Source organism: Corythoichthys intestinalis, chromosome 14, assembly GCF_030265065.1.
Source record: "Corythoichthys intestinalis isolate RoL2023-P3 chromosome 14, ASM3026506v1, whole genome shotgun sequence".
Lineage (NCBI taxonomy): Eukaryota > Metazoa > Chordata > Actinopteri > Syngnathiformes > Syngnathidae > Corythoichthys > Corythoichthys intestinalis.
The window spans coordinates 28,380,729-28,403,443 of record NC_080408.1 but is presented as its reverse complement, the minus strand read 5'-3'; the positions used below and the strand labels follow the sequence as shown (position 1 = coordinate 28,403,443).

Genomic DNA, 22,715 nt, shown 5'->3' with positions numbered 1-22,715 from the left:
CAAGAATGACTTTTTTCTGCATGCTGTAACAATCTACCCGAGTTGCAGGTGCATTTCGCCAACACATCCCCAGTTGGAGGCGGGTGTGCTAGCCACTAAGCTAAATGCCCAGCCTACAGCTATGATGGCCAGCACGCTCATCCTATAGTCATTGGGAGACATGAAACTAGGTGCTCTCTGTTTAAATATAATTTAATCTAAACCGAATATCTAACGAGATCCAAAATTTCGGCTTTCAAATATGCCGATAAAATAAATTACCATTTGAATTTTTGTAAGTAAAAACAATTTTTAAAAAAATCTTAAAACCATCACTTTGACTTGGTCTGTTTTCATGATTTAAAATAAAGTTCTCTGTGTAGGTCGTGTGGTTATTTTAGGTTACACTGTCATTGTGCATTTATGGCAGGGGTCAGGAACCTATGGCTCGCGAGTCAGATATGGTTCTTTTGACGGCGGCATCTGGCTCGCAGACAAATCTTCAATTAAAAAAAAAAGTTTTGTTATGTAATGAGAGGGCGCTAGAACCTCGGGCAAAATGGGCGGGCGTAAGGGCCACAGGGGAAGCGTTAAAATTAGAAACCAGTAAGGGGCGCTCACATTTTTTCCTTTGGCAAGCCACTGATCAGGCGACATTCGGGACAGGTGCGGCAGTGGAGAACGCAAAACTCTGATGATGCGTCTGGCAGTTGGTTTAAATAATAGCTATGCATCCGTAGCGTGGTGCAGACAGAGATGAAATGCTTAAGTCTGTTGCTTCACATTTAATTTTGTTTTATTTCCATTTTTCTTGTACAGCTGAAACAAGATAAAAACAACAACGTCAGTTTCGCATTGCTGTACGCAGACGGCTCATTTCTTATTCGCTCTAAAATGCTAATTCTTATATAATTATATTAATAAACACATTTTTTTGTGTCATTTAACTTCTGCATTTTAAACACCACTAGCATTCACTCGTCGTCCGCGCGCCATTACGAACACATCTGCAGTCATACATAAACATACTTAAAGATCTACATATTTGTGAACTACAGTATATTAAGACACAATACATATCACAACCATCCTAAAATAAAGCAATCCGCTAATATACACAGTCAAATTATACTCTTTTTCTCACCTGAAACAAGAAAAAAAAATACTTTTAACAACGTCCATCTCGCATTGCTGCACAGACGGCTCTTTTCTTATTCGCTCACAAATGCGGACAGTTATTGCCCATGCACGCCAAGAAGCCTACACTGCCCCCTAATGGTTTAAAACCGTAAGTACAACAGTCTTTTTAGACTGAAACTTGTGTATTTTGCACAAACACAACGAAATAAGATTAAACATTTTAAACATAGGTTGAATCTTTCTGTAGACTCAACAAAATATTAACTATTGTAATATCATCTAATTATTATTTAAAAAGAATTCAGAGACCTATTGTACTTTCAAAGTGTTGAAATTACATAAAATGCACGTATTACTTGTATTTTTAGTTTTAAAAATATTGTATGGCTCTCACAGATTTACTTTTAAAAATATGTGGTGTTCATGGCTCTCTCGGCCAAAAAGGTTCCCGACCCCTGATTAATGGGAATTCATAAGAGCTTTCTGTCATGTTCTCGAGTGGCTCATTCATGTTTTTGAAATGTGAATGAGAAGCCTGAAACCCAGATACACACTACTTCAGAGCTAGTCACTGAGATGAAAATGTTTTTTTTTTCTTAGAGAAAATGAAAAAAAAATTTTTTTTTCTAATGTTATATGCAGTTTTCAGTGAGTTGATAGCTGATAATTCATATACTATTAATTATACATTGATTATTGTATATTAATTCGTCAAATAAAAAGCCTGAAAAGCTTAAAAGGAAGAAATGGTCGGCCTGCCCATCATATAATATAAAAGAAGGCTGCAGTCAAGACGTTCTTGTATTTAGGGCGAAGGGTGAGGACATGGATCATCAAACTCTCCAGCGAGCTCATTACTCCCTCCAAAAGGCTAGGACGTTTGCAAGATGCCAGAGGGGGATTAAGAAATATGACTCTGATTGCAGCTCTTTCCCAATGAAATCCATTTCCTTTTAAACAAAAAAGGATCGGGTACATTTGACTAAAACATGTTTGGTTTTCATTTTCTCCTGCATTTTAGCATGGGGATAAATCAGTTTTTTTTAAGCTACGCAGTATGTAAAAACTAAAAATACAACAAATATAACTATCAAGAAACTGCCTTTTTGTATTGAAATACTGTGGTACCTCTACATACGAAGTTAATTCGTTCCATGACCTTGTTTGTAAGTCGAAATGGTCATATGTCGAGCAGGATTTTGCCATAAGAATGCATTATAATTCCATTAATCCGTTTCACAGCCCGAAAACCAACACTAAATCCTGAATAAATACTGCTAGTACAATTGCAAATAGCAATTACACAGAGAAAAACAAATAAATTGTGAATAAAAATTGGAATAACAACATAATAATAGTAATAATAATAATAATACCTGTTATGCATTGAATCAGGTTCTAATGAGGCGAATGTGTTAGTGTAGTGTACCAGAACGAATCGGCTGACTTGACAGAGAGAGATGGGACTTTTTACTTTCACTTTGTTCAGCTGCGGGAGACAGTAGGCATGTTGTGTTGCATAAGTTTATGGAATAAATGATTAGAAACCTGACGAAGCTGGCGATTTCTCTGGCAATGTTACCACAATAATAATTGTTACCTTAACCTATAATGACTGGCGAACGGAGGTCAGAGGAGGACGGTCGAGAGTAGACATTCTAAGGCCGTATTGTCGAGCCAGTTCACGGATGCGCACACCATGCTCATATATATTTTTTTATCATAGCCATCTTCAATTCACTGGTAAGCATCACTTTTTTCCTTTTTTCACCACCTGCAGTAACATTGTTGGAGCCCATGTTGATTTCTCTCACAAGAAAATTTGCCGTGCGTCCGTCTTGCGGGAAAACAAACTGTGGCGCTTTCATAGATCGTCGTATTCAGAGCATGTCGTCGGATGTAGAAACAAATGGCCAGTCAAATTTTACGTCGGATGTCGAAAAGATCGTATGTTGAAGCGATAGTATGTCGAGGTACCACTGTAATATTGTTGTGATTTTGAAGCAACATTAATCACACTATTAATCATATAGAGTTATCATTCATTTATTGACCACAATGTCACTCTCGTCAGCTGTTTTGTGACTAAAGTATATTTATATATATATTTTTATATCAAGACGTGTTTGTGCATTGCAGTAGCTCATGAGCATAGTTAGGTCCTTAATTATTATTGTTGAGAGAAATGGTGGAGGAAATGTTTTGTATTCATAAATGTGTCCTCAGTTGATGTTGAAATAATGTTCCTATTGCTTGTTATTATTGACATATCTTTTCGCCACAAGATGGCAGGATGGGACTTAATTGTCTAAAGTGCTACTTTTATTACTTCTTCTTGTTTGTCTTTGATGACTTTGATTTGTGGGATTGCCTGTGAAGACAGCAACGAGAGAGGATGTATCCGCATGTCAATGGAAATTAAACACGCCAAGTTTCGGCTAAAAGACAACTTATTCTCCGTCAATTTTTCCTACGAATGCAACGTTGAGCTGCAACCACCTCAACAGGTTATGGGCCCAGGAGTCATTCGAAGGTAAAGTCAGTTTCCACAGTGTACAAGGTCGCGAAGGACCGCGTGCTCACGGACTGCTGATTAGCGGAAAAAGCTAACAGGCAACATGGATCCACGAGGAACAAGTAGGTTACCTTGACTGGCATTTGACGGAGATGAAGCTAAATATGAACTCTGGGAAACTAAAATGTTGGGACATTTTCATCTAATCAGGCTAAAGAACACAGTGCTGGTAGGACCAACCACTGAAGCTGAGAGAGAAAATGATGAAATGAAAAATGCGGACGCGTATGCTTAAATGATACAACTTCTTGATGATAAAAGCCTTTCGTTAATAATGAGAGATGCGCCAAATGACGGAAGAAAAGCTCTGAAAATATTAAAGAGAATATTATGCTGGGAAGGGAAAACCCAGGATTATAAACTTGTACACCATGCTAACATCTCTTCAAAAGGGAACCGAAGAAAGCATAGTGGACTACATAATAAGAGCTGAGACCGCCATCACAGCATTGCGAAATGCAGGTGAAACAATGGGAGATGGTCTACTTATCGCAATGGTCTTGAAGGGGCTGCCAGAAAGTTACAAGCCATTTACAATTCATGTGGCGCATACCGATGAGAACATGACATTTGCAGAATTCAAAACCAAACTCCGAAGTTTTGAAGAAACGGAAAAGTTAAATGCAGCAGAAACAAGCGACAGAGTGATGAAGACTAAAGCAAGAACTTCAAAGCAAGCCACAAAAGCAAACGCTCGTGACCGGATCAAAGATGACACATAGTTGGTGTGCTTCAAATGTGGGATCAAAGGCCACCGTGCAAAATCACGTCGACAAAAGACATGGTGTAGTCGTTGTAAAACTGACACGCACAAAGACGCCACTTGCAGACGCAAGGAAAGACCGGGCGGAGCGAAAAAAATTGCTGAAGATGGAGATCCTGACTTCGCGTTCAAGGTGAGAGATGAACAGCCCGACACCAGGCGGCAGGATACACACAGCATCCGGGAACGAGGTCTGATGGTGGACACGGGAGCGACATCTCATATCATCACTGACGAGACCAAATTCAAAAGCTTCCAGGAGACGTTCAAACCAGAGAACCACAGCGTCGAGTTGGCAGATGGTACCCGGTGCAGTGGAGTCACACTCAAAAGAGGAGATGCGGAGTGCTACCTGATTGACAACGGATGACATGATTGCTGATATCATGACAAAACCTGTAACAAAGATAAAATTGAAGAAGTTTGACAGTGTTATTTTTGGAATTTGAAATGTAAAATTTCATTTGGCTGTTAAAAAAGGCATCAACATGAGAACAAGTGGGGGTGTTGAGAGAAATGGTGGAGGAAATGTTTTGTATTCATAAATGTGTCCTCAGTTGATGTTGAAATAATGTTCCTATTGCTTGTTATTATTGACATATTATCTTTTCGCCACAAGATGGCAGGATGGGACTTAATTGTCGAAAGTGCTACTTTTATTACTTCTTCTTGTTTGACTTTGATGACTTTGATGACTTTGATTTGTGGGATTGCCTGTGAAAACAGCAATGAGAGAGGATGTATCCGCATGTCAATGGAAATTAAACACGCCAAGTTTCGGCTAAAAGACAACTTATTCTCCGTCAATTCTTCCTACGAATGCATTGTTGAGCTGCAACCACCTCAACAATTACACAGTGATGTACTTCACATGATATTTACCTTCAAACAAAGATGACTGCAGTGGAATCTTGGCAAGGTACTGTATATCCATAGAAGAAATTTAGGATTAAAACCTTTGGGGAAGTATTCATACATACAGTAAGGCTACATTTGCAAGTTTGCAATTTGGTAAATTAATGTTGCCCCCTAAAAAACATAAAATGGCAGGGCCGCACAAGAATTTCCAAGGTAAGCCCAGTGCACAGAAGGTGCCATCAACACACAAGTACGGAGATCTAAAGCCAATGGCACCCTGCACCGCAGGGTTGTCAGAAAGACAATCTCCAGCCCAATCACACTGTAAATACAACCCGCCCAGATCAAGGGGAAACCTCACAATTTGTCAACACTGCTGCACCCACGCACTCACTGCGCATACACTTTTAATGTAACAAATATGGCTCCGCACTCTGAGTATGTTTCAGGAACTCATTTTTTTCTTTTTGTATCAGTGTTGGTACGTGGTTAGCTGCACCATTGGTTCTCGGGAGTCATCGACACACTGTGCAGATAGCGTAACGCCATTGGTGCTTTGTATGAGCTGGGCATAAAGGCCTTTTCATACAAAGAGTAGCAGTGTGCCAACCAATGCACTTTCTTGAGGTTTCCCAGGCTATACCCAAAAAGTGTCTCTCGCACTCCATGTTCTCGGACGTAACTAGTAAAGTCCTTTTCACGGCGGCTGTAATGCAAGAAAAGTCACAGATTTCTTGTGGACCCCCCCCATCCTCTTTGAAATAAGAAAAGTCGTGGCTCCCCCCACTTCCCAGGCCACGGAGACATATATCAGGCGTGGACTGGTCCGCAGTGAAAAAAGGTTGGAGATTAGATTAACAAAGTAGGCAATCACAGGACAATTTTTTTTTCTTCATTTTTAAGTGATAATTTATCTATTCAACAACCCATTATACTCATTTCTCCTGTGGGGCAAAGGGAACTTGAACTCTTACTGATTAAATGCCATGTAATCAACAAAGCTAAGCAGTGTTCGAAGCAGATTAAACTACAAGTGGTCAAAATTGCCTGAGATTTTATTTAGATTTCATCTCAATTTACCTGAATTTAAATAATAAAACAGTATTGTTGTTGTCTTTCTCTGTACACATCTACCATTTGTAATATGAAGGTAAAATAGTTATTATATTTTTGTTATGAATTAACAACTACGAGAATATGGTGTCTATATTTGAAATACATTGGACAAGTGGACCGAAGACGATTGTATGAATGTCCGTGAATATAAATTTATATACATGAATCAGAATTGCATGTGACATCTTCAATAAACCCCTTCTAAGTCAAGTATGCATTGTGTGAAACCTTAAAGTCAAAGCCAACAAAGCTTTCTTTTATTTTTTTCTTTTATCATAGTGAAATGTTTGGTGAATCAGAAGTGGTTTAAAGTAGAAGTGTGGCACTTTTCATCTCTCAGTGCAGACAGTGCAGCACGGCAATGACGTCCTTGAAAAAGTGAACATAAATGACTGCAGCACAAAATGGCCACATAGAGTGATGTGAGGTGAAGCAACAGGAAGCATTACTGAAATCAATTCATTCATTCATTCATTTTGGTCTTCCGTATTTTGTACGAAATCAAAATGATAGGCTTCCGTATTTTCTACGAATTCAAAATGATAGGCTTTCAAACAATGCACATACAGAACAACCTTGATGTAATGAAAATGGAAGTCAACATTGCCAATTCAACAGACAGTGCCCTCCAGAAATCACAACAAGCAACCAAGAATTGACTGTGTAAATTTTCACCAATCTGGCACAACCCAGACTTTGGAGTTAATAAAATTCCTCCTATTTATTTCAGCACATGGGAGGAAACGGGAATAAACAAATTACAGCATTTGTTTAAAGATAATATATTCATGCCAAATGAAGAAATACTACAAGATTTCCAAATCAGAGGGGTCACTTTCCTTCAATACAATCAAATCAGGACAGCTATCAAAAACAAATTCCCTTCACTAACTGGTACGTTAGACACACCACCTTTCGTAAAATAGTAAACATCCATCCTCAAAAAAAAAAAAAAAAAAAAAAAAAACTAAAAGTATATAAAGCCTGCTAATGTAACAACTCTACTTGTCTAACAATCGAAAAAAGGAGTAACGACCTTTTGGTAACATTAGATAATAATTATTGGTCCCACATTTTTAAAAATACTTTTACAATGGCTAAGAATAGGAACCGTCAACTTATACAGTTCAAAATACTGCACAGATGGCATATTACTCAGCCTAAAATGCACAAAATGAGGTTTTCCCAATCCGATAAATGTACAAAGTGCAACTGAGATAATTCAGATACATGCTTTCATTTTCTTTGGCAATGTAAACCGGTACAAGAGTTCTGGTCACAGGTTACGAAGAAACTCTATTCCCTTTTGAACTGCAGAATTCCATTGAGTCCAAATCTTTGTCTGCTTGGTGATCTGGCAAGTTTAATAATCGCCAAAAAACATTATTGCTGATTTGGAAAAAACAAACAAAATATTAACACAAACCAATGGCTACATCTAATCATTGAATATATTTAGTGCTGTCGAATTTATCGTGTTAACAGGCGGTAATTAATTTTTAAAATGAATCACGTTAAAGTATTTGACTCATTTAACGCACGCCGGGTATGACCCGCTCCTGCATTGCCTCAAATAGATTACAATGACGCCGTTTTTTGCACAGAGAGGTAAAAGGCAGAGAAAGGCGACACTGGCGTTCATTGGACCGCTTCGGCAACTCCTTCACAACAAACATAAGTATCAATAGTGAAAGTACAACAAAAATAATATTCCTATCTCTCAAAAAAAATGTTCACAAAAGCTGGCATTCCCAATCAAAATGGTTATGCAAAATACACATAAAACTTACTTAGACTTTGGTCAAACTCTATTCAAACATTTTGTTTAGCTCAACAAATACACTGGATGGCAATATTTAGTCACAATATACAAACTATTAGTGGTCTTGTACGTTGTGAAGCCAGCATTCAAATGAACGTGAATCACACCCAGTTTAAAAAAACAAAACAAAACAAAACAAAACAGGGAGCTACGGTGTCAGTCGAGGGACAACACACACTCATTGGCTTGATTTCTAACTAATTTAAAACTCGCCATTGACACCTTGTGGTGTATTTCAATCAATATCTTACATAGTAAAAGACACTGTGGAAGAACAGCTGTGATGTCACCGCTCGGCGACGTCAACAGGAGCAAGCTACTAGTTTATTTTTTGATTGAAAATTTCACAAATGTTATTAAAATGAAAACATTAAGAGGGGTTTTGATATAAAAATTACTATAACTTGTACTAATATTTATCTTTTAAGAACTACAAGTCTTTCTATCCGTGGATCCCTTTATCAGAAAGAATGTTAATAATGTTACTGCCATCTTGTGGATTTATTGTTATAATAAACAAATAAATACTTACTGTATGTACAGTATGTTGAATGTATACAGTTGTGGTCAAAAGTTTACATACACTTGTGAAGAACATAATGTCTTGGCTCTCTTGAGTTTCCAGTTATTTCTACAACTCTTGATTTTTCTCCGATAAAGTGATTGGAACAGATACTTCTTTGTCACAAAAAACATTCATGAAGTTTGGTTCTTTTATGACTTTATTATGGGTTAACAGAAAAAAGTGATCAAATCTGCTGGGTCAAAAATATACATACAGCAGAGCTAATATTTGGTAACATGTCCCTTGGCCATTTTCATGTCAATTAGGCGCTTTTGGTAGCCATCTACAAGCTTCTGGCAAGCTTCTGGTTGAATCTTTGACCACTCCTCTTGACAGAATTGGTGCAGTTCAGTTAAATTTGATGGCTTTCTGACATGGACTTGTTTCTTCAGCATTGTCCACAAGTTCTCAATGGGGTTTAAGTCAGGACTTTGGGAAGACCATTCGAGCCATTCCATTACCACTTTTGATGTGTGTTTGGGGTCATTGTCCTGTTGGAACACCCAACTGCGCCCAAGACCCAATCTTCGGGCTGATGAGGTTAGGTTATCTTGAAGAATTTGAAGGTAATCCTCCTTCTTCATTATCCCATTTACTCTCTGTAAAGCACCAGTTCCATTGGCAGCAAAACAGCCCCACAGCATAATACTACCACCACCGTGCTTGACGGTAGGCATGGTATACTTGGGGTTAAAGGCCTCACCTTTTCTCCTTCAAACATATTGCTGGGCATTGTGGCCAAACAGCTCGATTTTTGTTTCGTCTGACCACAGAACTTACCTCCAGAAGGTCTTATCTTTGTCCATGTGATCAGCAGCAGACTTCAGTGGAGCCTTAAGGTGCCGCTTTTGGAGCAAGGGCTTCCTTCTTGCACGGCAGCCTCTCAGTCCATGAAGATGCAAAACATGCTTGACTGTGGACACTGACACCTGTGTTCCCGCAGCTTCTAATTCTTAGCAGATCTGCTTTTTGGTGATTCTCAGTTGACTCTTCACCCTCCTGACCAATTTTCTCTCAGCAGCAGGTGATAGCTTGCGTTTTCCTCCTGATCGTGGCAGTGACAAAACCGTGCAAAGCACTTTATACTTACAAACAATTGTTTGCACTGTTGCTCTTGGGACCTGCAGCTGCTTTGAAATGGCTCCAAGTGACTTTCCTGACTTGTTCAAGTCAATGATTGCTCAAGTCAATAATCACTCACAAGAAATTGCTAATTCGTGTTGCTGTATGTATATTTTTGACCCAGCAGATTTGATCACTTTTTCTGTTTACCCATAATAAAGTCAAAAAGAATCAAACTTCAAGAATGTTTTTTTGTGACAAAGAAGTATCTGTTCCAATCACTCTATCGGAGAAAAATCAGAGTTGTAGAAATAACTGGAAACTCAAGAGAGCCATGACATTATGTTCTTCACAAGTGTATGTAAACTTTTGACCGCAACTGTATATCCATCTTGTGTCTTATCTTTCCATTCCAACAATAATTTACAGAAAAATATGGCATATTTTAGAGATGGTTTGAATTGCAATTAATTACGATTAATAAATTATTAAGCTGTGATTAACTAGATTAAACATTTGAATCGTTTGACAGCCCTTAATAAATTACATTGATAAATTATCTGCAAAACAGACAAATAAAATGGACAAATACGAACAACAGTGGGAAACAGTTGCTAGAATGATGAGCATAGAATAAGGATCCTCTCTGGCCTGCCAAGGAATGTCACAACATATTATTGCACCACCATATTCTTTAGGGATGGGAATCGAGAACCGTTTCTTACAGTGAACCGGTTCTGAGTGTTCCGATTCCATGGAATCGTTTGGCAATTATTCTAACGATTCTCTTATCGGTTCCAACCAGCACGATTTATGCACAATTTACGTCTTAAAATTTGCACATGTTACACACTTACGAATTGGCAAGCATGGCAACATATGTACAAATGGCGAGACTTCTCATCAAGTGTAACCTGTAGAGAGTCGTTGCCAAGTGAATTAACATTGACTTTTACAGGCCTTGTCATTATTCATGAGACTACTTAAAAAAAAATCATTTTTCCCAAAAAGTTTATTAATGGGTCTATCGTATTCCTCGTCGAATACTCTATAAGAAAAATATAACATATATGCATCTAAAATAATCCTAAATGATTTTATTAGCAATTTTAATACTCCTGTTGGAAAGATTCCATGGGTATGCATTCGTTCCCATAGCAACCAGTCAGTTAGTTCTGGTTATTGTCCTACGTCATGGGTGCTGCGTATTCTGGGACCGAGAATAGGCGTAAAGTGCACATTTCGAGCAGAGCAGGGCCACCTGTTAGAGGATTAATCCGTGCGTCCATGAACGAATGTAAATATTTCCACTTCATGCCATAAAGCTCCTATGATAAGTTAGAGCCGTTACCCGCGCGACCGTTTCGTGTTTTTACTGTTACTGCTGTTGCTGGTTGCTCCCGCTCGTCCTCGCTGCGTCGAGGAGAGCGTTCTTTACATTATATTCGCGTTGCACATTTGTGTTAAGAGGGAATGTGTTAGTTTAGCATCTTAAAAGGATGTTATACATCCATATGAGAGTAAAGTGCTTAGTTTTCACCACTTTTATGGCCAAGGTGACCACACGTGCACGCAGCGTGCTCCCTAGTTGTGCGCGCGCGCTCACGCCCCCCCATCTTTGTGTCATTATAATATTCAGAGTCATGTAAGTGGTGTTATTGACTGCTTTACAGTCAATCTGTATTGTTTATTGCATCAGCACTAATATGATGTAATTTTCTTTCCTTTCAGAACCACACATATACCCACACATTCCAGTCTTCTTCCACACACATACAAATACATCAACATCTTTCCACGCATGCTCTCATCTGCTCATTGAGTGATTGTCATTTCAAGTGCCATTACCTGTATATAGTTATGCCTGTTGCCAAGTTGGATTGAAAGTGCCAAAGACCAAGTCCACTCTCCGCTCCTTGTGTTCTAACCGACACTCCGAGGTGAATGAACCATATAATATATTGAACCCAGAACCTCATACGGTCCATTAGTCCACATTAGAATCGATAAGGGAATCGATAAAGAATCGAATAGTTAGCCAATATCGATAATAGCATAGGAATCGTAAAGATCTTATCAATTCCCATCCCTAATATTCATAGTTAATGTAGGCGTTCAATGTATTTCTTGTTGTTGTTTGTGTTTCTTCTGACTCTCGCTCCTTTTCTTCTGTTGCCCCATAACCCCTTCCTGTTCGCTGCTTTGTCTTAATAAATGAGATATGTTGAATGATCACAATGGGAGTAGGTCATACTCCAATGTGAAACATTAAAACTGTTCAGACCAACCGCACACTCAGACTTCCGTTCTCAGTGTCAAACAGCTGAACAGGACATGTTTAAAAAAAAAAACAATTGACTGTTGCCTTTTGCTGACCAATCAACAGAGACTTGTGCTGCAGTTCCAGCAATAGCCACTCTATTTAGGTGATAGCTGTATAAACACACCCAGTGTTTCCCCTAGGATTTTTTGAAGCTGTGGTGGTGGGCTGCATCGGAGTCGGACAGCCTCACCATGTCGCGCCACAGCAAATTTTTTTTTCTTTTTTTCCCCCAAGAAGAACCATAACAAAGATATATTTGAAATATTTCATTAGCCAGGCTAATGTTGTACCTCTCAGCTACAGTACATGTATGTAAAATGCGTAGCTGATTACAGCTACGTTACCCGATGTACTAATGCGACTTTTTTTCTCGTGGCAATTGTACGACTTACATCTCGTAGTGACTCAGGGTTGGCAACCCAAACTGTTGAAAGAGCCATATTTGACCCCCAAAAAAACACAAAAAAAACTGATACAGTATGTCTGGAGCCACAAAAAATTAAAAGCCTTGTACAAGCCTTATAATTATCGATACTAGCTATATTAGCCTACTGTAGAAATACGTAATTAGCCTTCATGATTAAATGTTTGTTTTCCCTGCAGTGGATCCTATAGAGAATGACGCACCACGTGACTACTCTGTTGTACTATGCCACCACAAGTTTAACTTCATTACAATATTAATGAATTGAAAGAATGTTTGTGTCATGTTTGTCCTCCTAGAAATCCTATTAAAACAAAAAAATATATTTCCCTCCCCCATCTTTTTCCATTTAAAAAAAAAAAAAGCTCCGAAGCATAGCTAAAGAGCCGCATGCGGCCCGAGAGCCGCGGGTTGCAGACCACCGTCGTAGTCCTCCTTTTTCCTTTTATTTGACCCTCATAAGTACTACATTACCACAACAATAACAGTCCTTCTGTCAACTGACCCATTTAGAGCACTGGGGGAATTCTAATAGCCTTGTAAAGAGTTTTACTTGATTCGGTGAGAAGGTGAATAGTTTTTTCCCCGTTGTTCGTAAACTAAATTTCCACACAAAGGCACGTCGAGGTACCATTAACTTAGCAAGGAGAGGTATGAGAGTCATTTTTCGAGTGTCCCAGAGCTCGCGAAATTTGGGTGGGGGGGCGCATTTATCAAAGTTTCGTCAGCCGTAATTGTCTGAAGTTGGCGCGCCGGTGTTGTGCCGAAAAATAGCCACTCCACGTGAAATGTCCCCCCTGACGGGAGCGCCCACACGTCACTCGTACAAACAGCCTTTTCTTACCAATCGATGGACACAGAAACGACGTTGTTGTACCGTGAATATGTATCATTTTACTCTGCTTGAATTGATAAATCGTTTACTGTGACCAACGCTCTGAAAATAGAGCAAGGCTTTATTTTGGGCCCCGCCTCTCCGCAGTCTCTCAGCGCAAGTTAGTCAAAGTTTGCTTTCCGTCAAAGACGGCCGTCCACCGCTCACGTTCGCCGAAAAGTCCGATCCAAATTATTGTAATGCCCCGGATATGGGCAAGAAGGAGAGAAGTCTGTATTTGCTTACCCACTTTATTGTGGTAACAATAATAAAGAAAAACAATAACAAAATAACAGCGGGCTGCTACAACATGCGACCGCTATCTCTCGCTATCTCGCTCGTTCTCCCATTCTTCCTACTCCTTCCCCTTGCGTCTCTTAAGGGGGGGCCTGCATAGTTACGAACATTAGGCTACAATACACAATGAATAGGTGTCCGCTGAACTCCTCCCACTCGGCTGCCGCTAGTTTGAAGCGGCCTTAAATTTTTTTTTTTTAATTTAAATAAATAAATAAAATACATCTCATTTGCCAGGCGTGGCGGCTTTCATTTTAGTGTGGCGGTGCGCCACAATCTGTTGAATATAGGGGAATCCCTGACACCTTTTCCTGAAGACTCGTGTTTTTAAGTCCAGTACTTTAAAATGAAATGTTTGTGAGGCGCATGATAGTGCTTCCAACTCGCTATCACGATCATATTTCCCTAGTGCATTATCACCCGAGCCGAGCACTAGCTTGACTTCAGAAGAGCTCCGTGGCTTTCATTAATTTAGTGATAATGTGTAAATTTTAAGATATACTGAAAATATAGAAGGAAAAAAACTGGACAAGGACTTTGCTGTATGCAAGAACTGTCTAACAAAACTAAGGTACGCTAAAAACACACCATATACAGTATATTCACAGTCACTTGATGCCATAAACCTGAGCCAGTGATATCCCGCCTCCTGGACAAAACAGCTTTTTTTTTCTTTCCGAGGGCAAATTAGATTACACACAGCATCCTGTATCTATTTATGTTTGCAAGGATCTCCGACCGTATAGCGTTGTCAAAAATTAAGGGTTTAACTTCATGCTGTGCTCTCTTGAGCCTTGCAATAAAATCCCAAGTCAGAACCATTTCACCGAAAAAAACTTACAGCTTTGTACGACCCAGGGTTAAAGTTATAAATGCCTTTGAGCCAGCAGATAGAATAGGTCTGAACTGTGATGGCTGGATTTCGACTGAGACGTTGAATTTCGTTACAATCCCTGTACGTATCATCAGTGACTCGGAAATCAAATCATACATGCTCAAACCATTGAAATGCATGAAACACACACTAGCACGCAAGTTGCAGAAGTACTCAAATGAGCAGTGGACAAGTGGAAGATTGACACATAATATGGTAACAGATGATATGACTGTGGCCATGTATTTAACTGGCTTTAGTATGTACAGTGTTTTATTCCATAACTAATCTTATATCACAACTGCTGGTGTACTCATCTGTGCTCAGAGAAATTTCCTTATACCTGAACATGCTGACCAGCTGCTCTTTCTCAAGAAAAACACGTACATGTCTCAGTCGAGAGCACAAAAAGGTTTCTGGAAAATGGTTAGTATAGCATCAGTATTTAAGTTGGTGCTACACAACAATCATGTCACTATTGTGATCACCAGAGCAAAGCATAAGGGGAAGCTAAAAACTTTTTTTTTTCCATTTTTGAAGTGGTTGACCCATTTTTACAATAAAGTGTAAGGAACTGGGTGTATATTTGCTATGAAAATAAATATATTAGGTCTTTTTTGGCTAGGAAATGTGATTGGTAACATACAACACTATTAGTCCATTAAAATTAGGTTCAACTGTGTACAAAAGGCACATAATAATTTGAATATATCGAGAATTCAGTCACAGTCACTAATGCATATGGGCCTGGGATTAGTTTTTTCATACCAATGACCCAGTGGCTCCCAATCCCATAGAAAATTCTATTCAAATTACCCTTCCTAACAAACAAAGCCCTCCATAACATGGCTCCGTCTCACCTATCTCTTCCATTGACACCCCCCGACATGTATCCTCTGCTCTACTCATGTACAATATAAATCCTGCCAAGGCCTTCTATACCGCTGTTCCTGTCATTTGGAACAAACCATCCACGTGCGAGGCCTGATATGTTTCTTAAGTGTTTAAAAAAAAAAATATATATATATATATATATATATATATATATATATATATACATAACATTGTACTGTTACTGTGTTTTTCTTCTTTTTTTAACTTAATGCTTTGTAAACGTAAAAAAAAACATAAGAAACGTAATGTTGTGTTCAGCTTCAAAGGGGTTAATCCAATTCATTGCACATTTTCAATTACAGTGAAACAAACACCTGTTGTCAACATTCACTAATGCTTGAATGACTGCAAGAGTAAAGCCTGTGTTCCTTGATGATCATACAGTATACGCTCACAAATTCCCAAAGCTGTCCATAATCCACAAAGCACATCGTGTGAGCAAACCTACCTTTGCTGATGTCCTGGTATTCAAGCCACAGTTGTCTCTGAACTTGCTTGTTGGGGTACCAAATTGTACAGGACTCTTGGAACCCATACATGGCCTCCTGCACATAGTGGTTCCCAAACTCTTTTAAGATGGATACAAAGTCACTCCGCTGTGTTGCTCCATCCAGTGAATGGATCGCTGAGCTGAAGGCTAGAGAAACAATGCAAAAGACAATTTCATTAAAAAAAAAATAAAAGAAATAATACACAATTAAGAATTTGTATTTTTGTTTTAACAGAAAAAAAGCAATTTATTCAAGATAAACCGACTATCGTAATCCTCGTACTATAAACCGGTACTTCTTTCCTTCATTTTGAATCCTGCGTCTCATAGTCCAGTGCAGCTTATTTGTTGATGTACTTGGGTTAATAGGTAACACTTTATTTGACAGTGGCGTCATGAGACTGTCATAAGACCGTCATTATTATGACATAACACTATCATGGGCATTACTGAATGCTTATGATCGATGTAATTAAGTGTCTTCCTGCAAATTATGTCATTAACTCCATTTTTGTCTAGCTCGGAACATTTTTACATCCATTCAAAAGTGAGATAATTTGCCGGATGACACAAAATGACATCTGTCATAACCATTCATTAATGCTCATGGCAATGTCATGTCATATTTCAGATGGTCTTATGACAGTCTTATGGTGCCACTGTCAACTAAAGTGTTACCAAATACCATAATTAGCACTGAACATGAATTTTATTGTTATTTTCATCTTTAGCGCTGCAATGCATGCTAGGAGACATGTTGGACGACAACAGTGTTTACAGACGGTGGCAGCAGGGGTTGACTGTCTCCTCCAAGGGAGCAGTGATGGCCAAATGAAACTTCTTGAAGAAATGAAGCTTTGCAGCCAATTGGTTCAAAGCTTCATGGTGTGATATTTGTATTATGACCAGCTTGGATCTTTTAGATCAATTCAAAAGTGAGCTAATTTGCCGGATAACACTAAACAACATCTGTTATTCATTCATTAAGCATTCAATAATGCTCATGACAGCGTCATGTCATAATTATGATTGTCTAATGAGTCTTATGGCGCCACTGCTGTATTATGTTGTTACCAAATACCATAACTAGCAATTAATGAAACAGCTGGAACAGTAACTAAAGAAACAATTAGTATAGAACATGCATTTTGATTGTTATTTACATCAGTAGCGCTGCAATGCACACTGGGAGGTATGTTGGACAAGAACACCGTTGACAGCAGGTGGCAGTAGAGGTTGACTGCCCCCCCCCCGAGGGAGCAGTGATGGCCAAATAAGGCTTCTTAAAGCAATGAAGCTTTGCAGCCAATTGGTTCAAAGCTTCATGGTGGTTCATTTGGTCTTATGACAGATACTTATAATACAGTGATGACAGCTGCGGCCTATAGTCCAGTGCGGCTTATCTATAAACAAAAGCTGTTTTCGTGTAAAATTTGGTGGACCTTATAGTCAGGTGGGCCTTATAGTGCAAAAATTACAGTATTATTTTATCTCAACTCAGCTAGAGTATCAGTAGACGGGGCACCGGTTCATCTTCCTGTTAGACATTTATTTTTGGATGTCATATGATTCATTATTTCAACCTATTCAATATTTTAAATATATGAAAGCAATAGCACTCTCTTTTCAGCTTTTTACAATATACAATAAAACCGATATCAAATTATTTTATGTTTAATGGAAATCAAAAGTGCCCAAATAAAAGAGTCACACATGGTTTAAAAGAACTCAATTTTAATATTTGGCACATTATGAAAAAGCGCCATATCAACTAAGTAGTAGGTTACAACATATACAGTGGGGCAAATAAGTATTTAGTCAACCACTAATTGTGCAAGTTCTTCCACTTGAAAATATTAGAGAGGCCTGTAATCGTCAGCATGGGTAAACCAAAATCATGAGAGACAGAATGTGGGGAAAAAAAAACAACAGAAAATCACATTGTTTGATTCTTAAAGAATTTATTTGCAAATCATGGTAGAAAATAAGTATTTGGTCAATACCAAAAGTTCATCTCAATACTTTGTTATGTACCCCTTGTTGGCAATAACGGAGCCCAAACGTTTTCTGTAACTCTTCACAAGCTTTTCACACACTGTTGCTGGTATTTTGGCCCATTCCCCCATGCAGATCTCTTCTAGAGCAGTGATGTTTTGGGGGAAACAATGTGATTTTCAGTTTTTTTTTTTTTTTTTTTTTTTTTTTCACACATTCTGTCTCTCATGGTTAAGGTTTACCCATGTTGACAATTACAGGCCTCTCTAATATTTTCAAGTGGGAGAACTTGCACAATTAGTGGTGGACTAAATACTTATTTGCCTCACTGTACAGTATCTTCATACACAAGGAATAAATATGGTTATTGAGACAAGTGGATTGAGAGGGTGCTTGTCTGATGTGCAATAAAATTTTGTATCATTTTTGTGGATTGGCAATATAAATGCTCTTTGTTCTCTTAGTGTTTGCATGGAATTTGGAACCTTCAGAACCAGTTGAAGTGAGGCACCGAACAAAAGCGGGAGGGATGGAGCCATTCAAAAAGAAGACATAAAAGCATTATGTTAAAAGAACTCTATAAAGCAGTGCAAAACATTCTTAATAATAAAATGAAGAAGATGAGTGTCTTAAGGAGAACCTGGTGTCTCTATCTAGCTAACCAACTCCAGTGAACCGAACACAGCTAAACAAAGGGAAGGAATAGAGGAGTCAACTGTCAAAGTAGAAATGAAAATCTAGCTGTAGCAACCTTACAAATAAAAAAGTGCAGGATGTGATCAAACATTTTAAGAGATGATGAAAGGTGTTCCTTTTTGCTGACCTCTATAACACCGCTTTGATTGTGGCACAAACATTCTTTTACAATTTGGTAAGAAACCTGCCACTTTACATTACTCCACCTACACTCAACTTTGTGGTGGTCTTGTCTACCTGTGTGGGTATTCTTTTTTTTTTTTTTTTTTTTTTTTTGGGGGGGGGGGGGGGGGGGGGGCATCAAATACTTCCTATTCGGAACAGGATAGCTCATCACAAAATAATTCCCAGTAGACTTATATTTCAATGGAAGTGTCACAAAAACTGTCACACCTTATTGGCAATTTAAATTTCGATGCTGCCCAGCAAAATGTTTAATAATACAGTATTTGAAGTGTTGTCATCTAATGCCACTGTTGCTTTAAAACGAACCTTGCAAACAGATTTTGTTGTGTCGACTCTTTTGTTCTGCCAGCCATGCAAGAAAAAATATTTCTCTTTTTTTTTTTAATTTTATTTTGTAACTTTTTTAAAACCTGTCCTGTTCAGCTGTTTGACATGGAGAATGGAAGTCTAAGTATCCGGTTTTAACGTTTCACATTGAGAGTATGACATAATCCCATTGTGATCATTCAACATACCTCGTTTATTATGACAAAGCATCGAACAGGAAGGGGTTATGGGAGAACAGAGGAAAAGAAAAGAAACACAAGAAAAGAAATAAAAGAAACACAAACAACAACAAGAAATACAACATGACTGTCAGGGAGTGCGGGCAGGCAGGCAGGTTGTGTGGACCCAATTGCAGGGAAACAAAAAAGGCAGCGAGGCAGGTGGAGGAGAACTCAAAACACGTTTTAATAACAACTAACCAAAAGTACAGAGTACAAACAAAAGGACTAGGGATCAAAAAGGCAATGTTCAAACCAAAACTTACTTAAGCAGAGGAGCTGGTACACGAGGGCGTGGAACGGACTCGACTTTGGCAAAGACGGACATAGACATAGACAATGACGCAACAAGGAGTGACAAGAAACTGGGTCATTATATACGCAGACAAGGGGTAACGAGACGAGGAACAGCTGGGTAACACAGGTGGATGCAGATTGCAGGATACACTGGGAAAACACACACAGGTGAGAGCAATGGGTAATCACAGGGACAAGTCACACAAGGAGAAACCAAACACAAAACCTAACAGTACCCCCCCCCCCTCAAGGGACGGATCCCAGACGTCCCAAGGAAACAAAAAGTCAGAAGGTTGCTCGGAGGAGGGAGCAACACCAGCCCGTCACGGCCAGTCAGGCGGGCGTCCAGGACGCCAGACGTGGGCCGATCGCACGGGTCGATCGGGAGGGCGCCCGGGGCGCCAGACATTGGGTGACCGCACGGGCAGAGCAGGCGGGCGTCCCAGACGAGGTAGTGCTCGGTCGTCCATACCGCCACGTTGTGGCAGGAAACGGGGAGCAGCATCATCGGGGCGAGGGTCAGGAACAGAGTCGGGAGTCGTCGTGCGGACCAGGAACGGAGTCGGAGTCGTCGTGCGGACCAGGAACGGAGCCGGAGTCGTCGTGCGGACCAGGAACGGAGCCGGAGTCGTCGTGCGGACCAGGAACGGAGTCGGAGTCGTCGTGCGGACCAGGAACGGAGTCGGAGTTGTCGTGCGGACCAGGAACAGAGTCGGAGTCGTCGTGCGGACCAGGAACAGAGTCGGAGTCGTCGTCGTCTACTGGCGTGACAGCAGCGGAGTCGTCGTCGTCTGCTGGCGTGACAGCAGCGGAGTCGTCGTCGTCTGCTGGCGTGACAGCAGCGGAGTCGTCGTCGTCTGCTGGCAGGGACAGCAGCGGAGTCGTCGTCGTCTGCTGGCGGGACAGCAGCGGAGTCGTCGTCGTCTGCTGGCGGGACAACAGCGGAGTCGCCGTCGTCTGCTGGCGGGACACCAGCGGAGTCGCCGTCGTCTGCTGGCGGGACACCAGCGGAGTCGCGGTCGTCTGCTGGCGGGACAGCAGCGGAGTCGCCGGAGTCTGCTGGCGGGACAGCAGCGGAGTCGCAGGAGTCTGCTGGCGGGACAGCAGCGGAGTCGCAGGAGTCTGCTGGCGGGACAGCAGCGGAGTCGCAGGAGTCTGCTGGCGGGACAGCAGCGGAGTCGCAGGAGTCTGCTGGCGGGACAGCAGCGGAGTCGCAGGAGACTGCTGGCGGGACAGCAGCGGGGTCGCAGGAGACTGCTGGCGGAACAGCAGCGGGGTCGCAGGAGACTGCTGGCGGAACAGCAGCGGGGTCGCAGGAGACTGCTGGCGGAACAGCAGCGGGGTCGCAGGAGACTGCTGGCGGAACAGCAGCGGGGTCGCAGGAGACTGCTGGCGGGAGAACAAGACTGCGGGGAGTCGGCGCGGGAGGCACTTGCTCCGCAGGAGACTGCTGGCGGGAGAACAAGACTGCGGGGAGTCGGCGCGGGAGGCACTTGACTGCGGGGAGTCGGCGCGGGTGGCACTTGACTGCGGGGAGTCGGCGCGGGTGGCACTTGACTGCGGGGAGTTGGCGCGGGAGCCACTTGACTGCGGGGAGTCGGCGCGGGAGCCACTTGACTGCGGGGAGCCGGCGCGGGAGCCACTTGACTGCGGGGAGCCGGCGCGGGAGCCACTTGACTGCGGGGAGCCGGCGCGGGAGCCACTTGACTGCGGGGAGCCGGCGCGGGAGCCACTTGACTGCGGGGAGCCGGCGCGGGAGCCACTTGAATGCGGGGAGCCGGCGCTGGAGGAACTTGACTGCGGGGAGCCGGCGCTGGAGGAACTTGACTGCGGGGAGCCGGCGCTGGAGGAACTTGACTGCGGGGAGCCGGCGCGGGCACAAGACTGCGGGGAGCCGGCGCGGGCACAAGACTGCGGGGAGCCGGCGCGGGAGGCACTTGACTGCGGGGAGCCGGCGCGGGAGGCACTTGACTGCGGGGAGCCGGCGCGGGAGGCACTTGACTGCGGGGAGCCGGCGCGGGAGGCACTTGACTGCGGGGAGCCGGCGCGGGAGGAACTTGACTGCGGGGAGCCGGCGCGGGAGGAACTTGACTGCGGGGAGCCGGCGCGGGAGGAACTTGACTGCGGGGAGCTGGCGCGGGAGGAACTTGATTGCGGGGAGCCTCGGGAAGCCGAGCCGTCAAGACGTGCCCACGACGTCGGCGTGGACGAGATCGCCGAGGCTTTTGGACAGGGTTCTTGGACAGACTGGGTGGTATGGAATGAGGGAGGCCTGAAAAAAACCGAGAGGGTGAAGAAAAGGGCATGGAAAAAAATCTGGGTCGGAATCAGAGTCAGAATAGAGGAGGTCATATAAATTGTGATCCTCCTCAAAGTCTGAAAAATTAGAGTCCAAAAAAATATGTTGTGGTCTGTGGGTGGGTTGAGGGTGTCGACGTGCCGACCGAAAATGAATCTTTCCCGCTGGGTCCACTAGTGGTTGCGTCATTCTGTCAGGGAGTGCGGGCAGGCAGGCAGGTTGTGTGGACCCAATTGCAGGGAAACAAAAAAGGCAGCGAGGCAGGTGGAGGAGAACTCAGAACACGTTTTAATAACAACTAACCAAAAGTACAAAGTACAAACAAAAGGACCAGGGATCAAAAAGGCAATGTTCAAACCAAAACTTACTTAAGCAGAGGAGCTGGTACACGAGGGCGTGGAACGGACTCGACTTTGGCAAAGACGGACATAGACATAGACAATGACGCAACAAGGAGTGACAAGAAACTGGGTCATTATATACGCAGACAAGGGGTAAAGAGACGAGGAAAAGCTGGGTAACACAGGTGGATGCAGATTGCAGGATACACTGGGAAAACACACACAGGTGAGAGCAATGGGTAATCACAGGGACAAGTCACACAAGGAGAAACCAAACACAAAACCTAACAATGACTATGT

General features: G+C 41.7%; 1 protein-coding gene across 8 annotated transcripts in view; it reads right to left on the bottom strand.

The window, feature by feature from the left end:
* Positions 1 to 22,715, bottom strand: part of astn1 (astrotactin 1) — a 506,238-nt gene that overhangs the window by 221,385 nt on the left and 262,138 nt on the right. For all 8 annotated transcript variants that reach the window (XM_057856766.1, XM_057856768.1, XM_057856762.1 and 5 more), the window contains exon 17: positions 16,015 to 16,203. In XM_057856766.1, the coding sequence (XP_057712749.1) occupies positions 16,015 to 16,203 (189 nt within the window). The remainder of the gene's footprint in view (positions 1 to 16,014; positions 16,204 to 22,715) is intronic.